The sequence below is a fragment of the Centroberyx affinis genome, unplaced genomic scaffold (genome assembly GCF_046629955.1).
Source record: "Centroberyx affinis isolate AG114_WGS23_722 - 3 ecotype Tasmania unplaced genomic scaffold, CSIRO-AGI_Caff_v1 ptg003443l_1, whole genome shotgun sequence".
NCBI classification, from domain to species: domain Eukaryota; kingdom Metazoa; phylum Chordata; class Actinopteri; order Beryciformes; family Berycidae; genus Centroberyx; species Centroberyx affinis.
In genome coordinates, this window is record NW_027281415.1 from 59,523 (window position 1) to 72,205 (window position 12,683).

Below are 12,683 nucleotides of genomic sequence, written 5' to 3' on the forward strand. Positions count from 1 at the left end.
ACAGTCATACACACTTATACACACTATAACCACATAAACACAACAAACAAAACAGCTCATCTCACTGAATTAACATATGGAAGAGAAACAATATTGTCATCCAGACATCAAGCCAAACACAAAAATTATAAATCAATCACTATTCCTCAAGAATTAATAGCAAACTTGTCAATCCTTGTCTGAATGACCTTCTTAAATTATATATTTATCCATCCTGTGCTTTCACACATGTAATTCCAAGAAAATAGGATATTAAAATACATTTCTCATTCTCTGCCAAGGGGATTTCTACTTTCACCCAGGTATATATTTTATTTCCTACACCATTTTTTCCCTAGTTTACTCACACACAATTCAATTATGGTTCCTGAAGTATTTGGAGATACTGTTTTAACAAAATTTTGAACCGATCTTTAGTAATCAACTGTGTAAACTAGTTTGACTATATTTGAATATATGGGACAGATATTGGCCTTTTGTTAAAAATCAGATCTCATCCAGTCAGTGTGGTTCACCTCTGATATGATGGTGGTTCCTCCCTGACTACAGCTACTCACTGTGTTATTTTATTTTTTTTTATATCAGATGTCTTATCAGAGAAATCATCCCAGTGTGCTGTGGGAGGATTTTACTCAACAGTCTGGAGAATGTAATGAAACCTGCCTCACCTGCTTTAATGAGCTGCTAACCATTGGAGAGTTTTAGTGTCCCATGATGGTTTCATTCTGTTTCAGAGGTTTTTCCACCCTGACAAGATTGAGAAAACTCTGGGAAAACACTGAATTGTTAGAATTTGGGTTTTTTTTTTTTTTTCAGCACAAAAATTGGCACATTTAAAGATGTTGATTATCAGCTATTGGCAGTTTCAATCCAAAAAAGTACCAGTATCAGTATTGGCCTTCAAAAACCAGCATCAGTCAAACCCACATGCAAAGACACACACACACACACACACACACACACACAAAGAAGGCCTCTACCCTGAACGCGACAAAACATCACAATTAATATTCCATCCATAAGGACACATGACAAACAAGTTATAAAGAGACCGATTTTAATATCAAAACTTAAGACATATTTTACAAAACATATTATATTACAACACTGGGTTTACTTATTTAACTGTATTTAAAAAAAAAAACAGGGAATGAGTTCAACTATAGGAGAATATAGTTAACCTGACTTATGTTTGGAAAGCAGCGGCCTCTGGTGGTGGAAAACAGTCACTGCTGATATTCTTGTATTTTTCTGCACAGCAGGGCCAAATCCAGATCATTCCTCTGCTATTCTAACTATTTTAAAAGTAGAGTAATTACACTGAAATCTGCCATGAAAGGAAAGCGCATGAGTCACTTTCTGTAATCAGTATCTAATTTTCCCTGCTGTCCTGCATCTTTGTTTTTTTGAAGTGCAGCCGAAATACAAAGCAATCCAACATTTTTATTTTCCCCTCCCTTGTTCTGATGAAATCCTTATACTCAGGTGGACCTCAGGGAAAAAAGCGAACCCCTTTCTGTCGGCTGAACCCCGGCAGAGCGCCCCCTGCGGCTCAGGAGTCGTTGGGCAGGCCGAACAGCTTGACGGTGCCGGCCTCTCGGTTGTTGTCGTATTTGCCCTCCTTGTCGTCGCAGGCGTACGCCAGCAGCGGCCTCTTGGGGTGCCAGGCCACCGTGAAGGTGGGGGAGTCGCACTGCACCTCCCACAGCTTCTCTCCTGCAAACACACACACATACACCAAAAGGAGGAGGTGTAAGACAAGACAAGGACCCGGGTTCAAACACCCCGCAACCTGTTGAAGTGTCCATGAGCAAGACACTGAACCCCTACCAGCTCCAGAAGCAAACACTACCTCCCTCTCCTTCCCTCTTTCCTTCTCCCTTCCTCCTCATCTCTCCTTCCCTCTTCAATATAACTTCATAATAAAAAGCAAAAGTTTTAGACAAAAAGAAGAAGTAAAAAAATAAACAAGATCATTCAACAGTCAAGCGGGACTTAGTTGTAGTTGTATTTTATCGCTAATTGTATTTTACTGCTTATAGCTTGTATATTGCTTAGATTCTGTACTTTTTATGCTGATATTTTATATTTCTTATTTATTCTTTGTAAATTGGAAGTCTTTGTATATATGTGAAGGTTTAATTCAATGCACCATATGAGGTTGACGCAATTGCAATTTTGTTGTGCTTGCACAATGACAATAATGTTCTTGAAAATCTTGACTGTGACAGGCAGATGCCACCAGCACCAGACAAATACTAACAAATCTTTTTATCATGAAGAAAATTCTCATTCAGTGAGGACAGTAACTCCCAAAGACAGACTGCAACCTGTTTACCCTTAAAATGTCTCTCTTTGGTGTCAAAAACTGATGCATTTCAACATATTGTCTTTGTCAAAGAGTAATTTTAAGAGTAAATATGTTTGCAGTCTATCTTTGGGATAGACTGCAACTTTCTAGTATTATGCCGTTGCAAGAAAATGACATAATACCAGAAATTTGCTGGAAAGTTTTTACCACTTAAGTCAGTAAACAACCATCTCTTGCAGCTGCTATTACAAAACATTTCTTGCCTGGCTGGTGATTATTTTAGTAAGTCCCATCCACTGTGACCCACAGACAGAAAAGTTAGCTTCTTGCTCTAGAAACATCTCTTAAATTTACACACAGACTGGCGGTGAGTCTTCTATTCAAGTCGGTCATCTTGATGAAAACACTGTAACAGTGTAGAATCTTCTGCAGTTTGGCAGAAGAGTTTTAAACTGAACATACAGAACACAGAGTGGGAAATTAACTTTTGGTAAATCCCAAAATTCACAACTTTCACCTTTGCCAGCTAACTCAGGAATTCAGGTCGGCTGAGTCAGCGATCTCCTTTAAGTCCCTTCTTAAAACAGACTTTTACTAGAGAGCCTTTCCTGATTTTACTTGAGTTTTAATTTCCTTTGAACTTTCTTTTATTTCCTTTAAAAAATGTTTTTCTTTTCCTATTCGTATCTTTTCCTACACTGTATTGGTTTTTATACACCAAATTGTTTTTATCTGTTTTCTTTTAAAACCTGATGATTTTAAGACTTGTCTGTTTTATTTTTGCTGCCTTTGTGAAGCACTTTGAAAAGTGCTCTATAAATAAAGATTATTATTATTACTAGATTTTAAGAATAGAAACGACCTCCAAATGCTGGCTGGTTTCCTGCCAAAGTGTCTGGTCCAGCAGACAGACCCAGCCTCAGTCTAACAGCCTGTCTGGAGGCCAGCAGGATGTTTTACTGACCTGTTTCCACCTCTGCGATGTCTATGAAGTGATCCTCAGAGGCCGAGGCCAGCATCTTCCCATCGTGACTGAAGCTCAGCGTCCGCACCGGCCAGTCCAGCCTGCAGGACGGACCAGGAGGGGAAGAAAGCTTCATTATACAAGTGACAGTAGAAAACAAGCAATCTCACAGCTGCTGTGCCTTGTCTTGTGACAACTGGGCAGCTGGTTAGTCATCTTTCTTGTTTTCTCCTGTTTTATTCTTACGCATGTTCACTACTTGGAAGAAAACTTCTCAGATAGAACACATGCATCAGAAACGGCTGAGTTTTAAAGTCACAATGAAATCAAAAACTTTTTCATAATAATATACAACTATTTACGAAGAAATGCCAAAGCATTTACCAAACTTTGATTTTCTGTATTTTTATCAGGGTTCCCACACTCCCTTGGACAAATTAAAGGTCTTTTCAATGATTTTCAAGGACTCAAACTTGGCATGTTTTGGGGTAAGACATGACATTGGTCAAAATTAGATATCACAGGGGCCTCATTTTGTATTCATGATCTTGTCAAATCAATAACTCATGGTGAAATCTTTCATTTTAAAACTGCTGCTACATCAACACAAATATCCATCATAGGGTTTTCCTCAGGATGTGAGGAGAGATCCAGAGATGAATTTGTGCGCTATATTGTGATAAAAAAAAATGAAATGCTTTTAAGGCCATCTATTCATTTTCAAAATCTTTAAGAATCTTTCTCAAATCCACAGATTTTCAAGGATTTTCAAGGCCTGTGGGAACCCTGTTTTATATCAAAATCCCATTACTTTTACTTCCTAGAAAACTGTATTTTTAGTGGAAAAACACAGAAAATCTAACTAATCTAATCTCTCACAATATAGAAACATTTCATTTGATACAGAATGTCCATTGTAATTTACATTACAAAATACAAAAAATACATTAAAATTGAGTCCCCTTTTTCTAATTAATCTTGTCTTAATACATTTTTCATGTTGTCTATATTTGAACTGAATTTGCAAAAAATTAAAGTGCAAATTGCAAACTATTTTGCAATACTCCTTTTTTTCCTCATATGTGTACGATAACTCACCTGTAAAAATGTATTTATCTGTTCTCATTAGGGTTGCAAAATTCCGGGAATTTTCAAAGTTGGAAACTTTCCATGGGAATTAACGGGAATTTATGGGAATTAACGGGAATTTATGGGAATAAACGGGAATAAACCAGGAATTTACGAAATTGAAGGTATGCTCTTAATAGGGAACTTAAATATAGTTGGGGAAAATATATTTTAGCATAATCCTGACTAAAACAACCAGATATCATGCAAGTACAGTTGAATATCTATGCTATTCCTCAATCACATGCACACATAGCACACTGCTTACTGCAGGGCTGTTGAGACCACGCCCCCTACATGCACTGTGCATTCCTGTGCATTTTTGTTAATTTTTGAATGGGTTGGGTTGGGGGGATGAGTAATATTTAACTCAACATTCATGTTTTTGTTCTTCAATGAAAGAATTGATTGTTCAATAAAATATTTAACACTTGATAAAGTTCTACTTACAAATAAATCTGTTTTAATTGTATTATTTTGGATGGATGTCTGCTTATAACAAAACAAATATTTATGCTTGGATATGATACCTTTCCATTAAATTACCCTCAATTCCCAGTTAATTCCCATAAATTCCCATTAATTCCCATAAATTCCCATAAATTCCCATAATTCCCATGGAAAGTTTCCAATTTGGAATATTTCCAAAATTCCCCAGCTTAACTTCCCATGGAAATTTACCGGAAACTTTCCGGAAATTTACCGGAAATTTTCCACCCCTTTGCAACCCTAGTTCTCATGTATATCCGTTTTTTCTTTATTTTTATTTATTTTTCATGTTTTCTCTATATCTGCATTGAAAGTTTTTTTTCCTATTTTCGACTGTATGTCTAACTCTAAAAACCCCAATAAAAAGGAAAAATAAAAAAAAAATTTGTTCCCAATGTCATCGAGACTACAGAATAATTTGGATTATCATTTAAGACATGATAAACACACACACACACACACACACACACACACACAGTGGTAGTGCAGACTGACCTGGAGAAGCAGCGGACACACACCAGCTCCTCCACGTTCCACAGGCTGACCAGCGCGTCGGCACTTCCTGTGGCGAAGTATTTCCCCGTGGGGTCGAACTTGATGCAGATGCAGTTGGACGGGTGAGCGTTGATGGACTGGATGGGCTTCAGCTCGGGGTAACTGCAGGCGCAAAGCCCAAGACACCGCTAAGAGTCAGATAGGGCTGGGGTTCGAAAGCATTTGATCAAATCTGAATCCAGTGTCGAATCCGAATCCTTTCGAATCCCTTATCGAATCTTTGTAGGTAATTTGCATAGCTCGAAACTAACGTCTTTCACCACCGTCCCAAAACCGTCCCAGAAACCTATTTTTAACCGTTCCAAAGTAGGCTACACACTAACCATCCCAAAATATATATTACATTTTACATTGTCCTTATATATTACACTATCATTATATTATAATAGGGCTGAACAATTAATCAAAATTGCAATATGGCCTACCGCAATTTTCAAATCGCAGGAGTCACAATATTTGTTAAAGGTGAAATGTGTCAAAACACCATTTTAAATGAAATATTGTGGTGCTGCAGAGATGTCCTGGCCTACACATCATATTCTACAGACTTAAGAAAACATCTTTGTTTGGTACAGATCCCTGCAAAAATCACACCATAATCATTTTAATACGTTTTTCAATGAAAATGAGAATGATGTAAAAATTATCATTCCCTCTAATATCGCGAATCATATCGCAATTGCAATATCAGTCAAAATAATCGCAGATAGATATTTTTTCCAAAATCGTTCAGCCCTAAACTACAGTAAGTGTTTCCTGCAGGAAATATCTTGCCAGTCCCAAACATCAGAAGACTGTGAAGCTCCCAGGTGTGAAATGTGTGAAACTGAAGAAGAGCACAGAGCTAAGTCGAGCTTCCATGAATAAGTAAAGGTTGAAAAAAAAAAAAAACGTATTGAAGAAATCCCCCAGTGCAAATCCCCGCTTTCTGCTGCTGAACACTTCACTGACTTTCCCCAGAGAAACAGACTCCCCCCCCCCCCCCCCCTCCCCCCCGTGCGGTCCGTACCTCAGGATGTTGATGCAGCCGTTGCCGTTGGTGAGGAAGAACATGTCGTTGTCGTTGTTCCAGGAAATCTCGTTCACCTCGAACTTGAACTGCTCCTCGGCCTTGGAGCGGTGCGTCTTGGCGTCGATGAACGTCACCACGTCGTCCTTGTTGCCCACGGCGATCGTCTGGCCGTCCGGGCTCCAGCAGATGTTGATGTTCTCACCTAAAAACAACAAACAAAACACAGTTCATTTCATAGTTCTTTTTCTTTAACTTCTCCATCTACAGGATCTTTGCTAGTCACGGATTAAGTGTTCACACTGAGGCCGATTCAAGATGGCGACTGTTGCAGCAGCTCACGCACTCTTCTTCTATCATTTCGTTTTTGTTCCTTTTACTGTTTCCTAGAAAAAGAAACTCTTGCAGGCCGATGGATGCTCTTCAAAAAAACTTTAACTGATATAATAAAAACTGATTTTTATTGTGTCAAAGTTTTTTTGAAGAGCATCCATCGGCCTCCAAGAACATCTTTTCTAGTTTTCTAGTTCATGCACCTTGGTTTAAAGACAAAGTTGCAGCAGTTCTTCTTCTTCTACTTTTCCCCACTCAGCACTCAGTCATGCTTAAATGTACTATTGATTTTCATTGTTCTTCTCCTCAAAAGGAAATACCGGTGGTGTTGTTGCCAAAATTTGTTTCCCCCGGCGGTGCGTCTTCACCTCAATTTCACACCAGGTAAGAAAATAAAATACTTTCATTATTTGTGCAATAAAAACACATTTCACAGGATTCCACAAAATAAAAAGTAGTGTACTGAAAGTAACCTAGCTAGTTGCCTTGTAATGAATGGAGATCGCAATTTATTGTGATCTTAGCTCACACCTCAACCATCCGATGATTCTACGAGGAAATGTCCAAGCTATATGCATTACTCTACTTGTTTATTTATTAAGTGTATTTCCCCCATGATAACAAGAAGAAAATTCTGAGGGAAACACTGAATACTTTAATTTTTGGCATGAAAATGGCAAGAAATTGAATATCAAATACCTTCTATCAGCACCTTCGATTCTAAAAAAAATATCTGTATCAGCCTTCAAAAAACCACATCAGTCGAACCCTAGTCAACACACAGACTAATTCCCCACCTTTTGTATTGACGGTGGCGATGCACTTGGTGGTCCGGACGTCCCATATCCGGATGGTCTTGTCTCCGGACGCCGTGACGAACAGGTCTGGGTTGGTTGGATGCCAACACAGCTGGTCCACGCTGTCACCGTGACCTCTGTAGTTGTTCTCCTTCACCTGGGGAGCGAGGAGGGAAGCGCATGAAACGGTGCGGGGAAAAACATCAGACATATTTTACAGTAGGGCTGGGCAATAATTCAATATCATCATCTTTCAGTGGAATCATATTGTGACGATATGGTGATTTTGGGATATCGTGACACACAATTCTGCTCTCTAAACTGATGATAACAAGCACATTTTATTTAAAAACTCTATGAAATATAAGGTATGAAATATATTTTTTGGACATCACACACTAACATTACCATTAGATTCAATGGGATGAACGTTAATATGATTATTTAATGTGATTTGGCATAATTGGGCCATGTCATGATGTATATCGATATTGGTAAAATACTTATATTAATATAATTATAAGGATGTTGATTTCAACTACATCGCCCAGCCCTACAGACATCACGTTGAATGGCTCCTTACCACATAACATATAGGCTATATCACACTGAAGTGACACATCTAGGTCTATAAAGAACTTCACTCGAAACTTTCAGTTCTCTAGTATGGACAGAACGTAACGCCAAAGAAACTCTGGCAAATATTATGTTTCTTTCTTTATCGGCAAAAACACACGCCTCATATAACATCACTTAAGACCTTTTCTAAACCTTTAGGAGCTACTCTTTAATTCGGCATACATCCAATATACCAAGCAGCACTTCTTCCAATAAAAAATTCAATTTGTACATTTGATTCACGCCATGCTTTGGTGGAAGAAAATAGTGGGAAGGCGACAGGCGAACCAGTTCTCTAATGTGACATTTTACTGAAATACAGTGCTGCCTGATGGATCATATGTATGCCGAATTGAAGAGTGGATACTAACAATTCAGAAAAGGTACTGGATCATAGTTTATGGCGTAACGTTATGTCTCTATAACGATAGAACTGGCCGCATTAAACTAGGATTTCTTTTTAATGGAGTTTGGCAGGAGGTTCTCTTCATGCAAGAAATGACGGCACATGGGAGCTAAGGCTAATTTAGACGCTAGCATGTTGATGTGTGCTTTATAAGATACTTTCTGAACACTCTAGTTCATTTTAGCCCACAGGAAAGAGTCAGTGGAGCTTTTGCTTTGAGTTTTCTAACCAGAGCCAGAAAGCTGCAGCTCCATCCACTGGTTCATTGAAACGAGGCTAACGCTAGCATGCTAGCTGATAGAAGTGGACAGCGACTCACCAAACGGTCTTTTTCGAGGACGAAAACGCTGGCTGTTTTGTCAAAAGAGCCGGAGGCGAGTCTCCTGCCATCACAGCTCCACGCCACCGAATGGACTTTAGCTGTGTGTGCCGGGAATTCTCTACTTTTGTTGTTATTTTTGAAGCTGTCTTGCATTTCTTGGTAGTACTGCGACGCCATCTTGAAAGCGTATGTAAAGTTTCCTTCCGGGGTTGCCAGTTCCGATCTCGTGTCTGCTGTGAAATGTAATGTTTCAGACTAAATTAGATGTATGTATATGCAAAATGTTCATTAATTTAGTGCTGAACAAACGTCCCATGATATTTATTAGTCGATATAATGTACACGAAAATATATTTGAAATAACACTCAAACGCTACAAGGTACAACCTGGCAACCCAATACGTCATGTGTGGGTAGATTCTACGGCAGCCTGCATGGGGGCTTTAGGGCCTTTGAGTTTGGTTTTCTCAAGGTAGCTTGCACCAGGTTATGGTTTTGATGTGAGAAACCTGTGTGAGAAATGTGAGAAACATGAACATGTATCAATGAATCATGAACATGAAGTGAGAAACCTGAATATGTTTTTTTGAAATTCTGAAACTTGAATTTTTGGATCTGAATTTGGGAACATTGACAAAAATATATTTCAATTTCAGCTTTTGAAATTGCAAATCAAGAAATGTAATATTTTAAGTTCAAAGAGGTGAATTCAGAAACAATAAATTCAGATGCATGGTTTCAAAGTAAAATATTTCAATGTTATGAATTCAGCTGTGATTAATTTTCAATATTAATTATTCAGTGGCTGTTAAAATGCATCATAGTTTTGGATATCCAGTGAACATTTGACTCATTCCTTCTTAAAAAATAAAGACAAACAACACAACTTGCAGTTTGAATTTTATTTCATCCAAGTGATGCTAAATGAACGTCCATGTTTAAAAAAATGTAACACTCGGTTTATATCTCAAACACACACAATATCAATAATCACCCAAACTCTTTCAGATAATTCCCTTTGTAATTAGCCACTTGGTTAACAACTACGCAGTCGATACAGGACCAAAACAACCAGGCAGGCCGACTCTACTCATCCTAAGGCCTCGATATGCATAATATACTGTACGGGCCTCTGGGAGCATAAGCCACTAATGCCAGATTGCAGCAAACTCGCTTCCAGATCTACAAAAGAAAGCCGAGGTTTGGGTTGTTTATTTTCAGCCTAACAGCTCAGTAACTCATTAAAACCTGGTCCTTTGCATCAGAATGAAATACGCTTAATGGAACAGAACAAAAATGCAGTTTAAATGTGTGACTTCTGTGTTTTAAGAAAGTTTTACAAGGTGTGAAAGCATTATCTCATACAAATGTGCCTTATGTATTTTGCATACTCTTCAAAATTATTCGGTTCGGTTTAATGTTGCATCACGTTTCAGGAAAGCTATATAGACAGCAGGCCCTACAGAAACAAAATAAGGAATGCACACTCTGACGGCTGGAGTACAGAAACAGTGAGGGGATCTGAGCGCATGTGCATAGGGCTTTGGGTTCAGGATGCATGTGGAAGACAGCTACGCGTCAGGCCATTCTCTGATGGAGGGACGGTGACGAGATCTCATGAAGGGTTTTTTTTTTTCGCACCATGAAATACAATTTAGGACGTTTAGGCTGAGAGGCAGGTGTCATGAAGAGGTAGACAAAGTACACAAGCACCTGGTTCCTCACAGGGGTTCTCCTGACCGTTCTCCGTTTCACAACCCCAAGAATGGCTTTCTGTTTTTTGTTTCCTGATGCCACCGGTTCCCAAACGTTTTTCCTGTTCAGGGACACCCCCCCCCCCCCCACCCACACCCCCGACTCGATTTGCTGAAATTTCGTCCTGAGGACCCTGAGAACATTTCGGCTGTTAGATATGATTGAGTTGGAACTGTATAACTGTCTTTATTGTCGTTAGGAGTTAACAGAGGAATCCTCTGATCAGAATAATCATTCGTATACAGTTCTTCTAGTGAATTAAATATTAGTCAAATTTAAAGGATAAGTTCAGCGATTTTGGACCTATATATAATGAGTCTCTTCCATTCCTGTAGTACTTTGGAACGACCTGCCTGAGGAGATAAGGCTAGCAGAATCAGTGACTTCTTTTAAATCACTTCTTAAAACCAATTTTTATAGACTTGTTTTTATGTGATGTCGTCTTTTTATCGTCTTTGTCCTTGTCCTTTCCTTGTCTCCTCTCTCCTCTCCTTGTCTCCTCTCCTCTCATCTCCTCTCCTCTCTCTTCTCCTTGTCTCCTCTCCTCTCATCTCCTCTCCTCTCTCTTCTCCTTGTCTCCTCTCCTCTCTCCTCGCCTTGTCTCCTCTCCTCTCTCCTCCTCTCCTTGTCTCCTCTCCTCTCGTCTCCTCTCCTCTCCCCTCTCCTTGTCTCCTCTCCTCTCCTTGTCTCCTCTCCTCTCTCCTCTCTCCTCTCCTCTCCTCCTCTCCTCTCCTCTCCTCTCTCCCCTCCTCTCCTCTCCTCTCCTCCATGGTGGGACACACAAACCCACAACCCCGCTCTCCAATTACAGTAGTGAGATAGGAACAAAATCGCTGAACTTATCCTTTAACTATTCCTCATTTTTCTGGGGTCCCCCCCTTAATGCCTCTACAGGACCCCCGGGGGTCCCTGAACCCACTTTGGGAACCACTGCCCTATGCTGCTGTTGCCTTATGACACACTGATAGTCAACACGCTGAAACCTGTACAGGAGCTTCAGCTGAAAAAGCCAGAAAAGTGCCTTTAACATGTGCAGTGCTGTGTGTGCGGCTTGGCGATGTGTTTCCCCGGCTGTAAACATTGTTCCTGTTTTAACGGATGTTCAGATTCACTTTTCCCCTCCGGACCGAGGAAGAGGACGGGCGTCACAGAGGAAGATCATGAACAACATACTCTAAATACCTGGCTACTACAACTAGGGCTGCACAAAGTGAGGATTCAGATTATTTTTGCTAGATACTGTGACCATGATTATTATTGATCGAGATTATTAGTCTCGTGGATTGAGGAAAAAATGTATTTCATCACACGTTTTGCCAGTGGTGGAAAGTAACTAAGTACATTTACTCAAGTACTGTACTTAAGTACAATTTTGAAGTACTTGAGTATTTCCATTTTATGCTACTTTGTACTTATACTCCACTACATTTTAGGGGGAAATATTGTACTTTTTACTCCATTACATTTATTTCAAAGCTATAGTTACTAGTTACTTTTCAGATCAATATTTTATATTTAAAACATTTGATCATCTTTATAAAATAACTATAAAATAGCATTGTTATAGATTAGACTACCCAAAAGTATAGCTAAATTGTTAAGATTAGCTTCACGTTGACAACTTTAAAATGCTGCTTTATTAATATTCCAATAATTTATGAAAAATATAACTCTCTAAATGGGGACAGTTTGCATAATGAGTATATTTACTTTGATACTCTAAGTACATTTTGCTGCCAATACTTATGTACTTTTACTTAAGTAAGATTTTGAATGCAGGATTTTACTTGTAATGGAGTATCTTTACATTGTTGTATCGCTACTTTTACTGAAGTAAAAGATCTCAGTACTTCTTCCACCACTGCGTTTTGCATCTTCTTGAGTATATTTTTAACTACAGCAAATGTTCTGAATGAAACCAAAATGAAGTTAAATGTTTCAGTATTGCCGAAATATATGATTATGAATTGAGGAAACTAAAATTGCAATATGTGAT

General features: G+C 38.9%; 1 protein-coding gene across 1 annotated transcript; it reads right to left on the reverse strand.

Moving 5' to 3' along the window:
• Nucleotides 1-1,040: 1,040 nt before the first annotated feature.
• On the reverse strand, nt 1,041-9,109 carry thoc3 (THO complex 3). The gene is made up of 6 exons (XM_071539375.1): nt 8,930-9,109; nt 7,587-7,743; nt 6,457-6,661; nt 5,388-5,549; nt 3,276-3,376; nt 1,041-1,716 (listed from the first exon to the last, which is right to left on the reverse strand). The coding sequence occupies exons 1-6, from the start codon at nt 9,107-9,109 to the stop codon at nt 1,553-1,555; spliced, it is 969 nt and encodes a 322-aa protein (XP_071395476.1). The 3' UTR covers nt 1,041-1,552.
• Nucleotides 9,110-12,683: the final 3,574 nt, after the last annotated feature.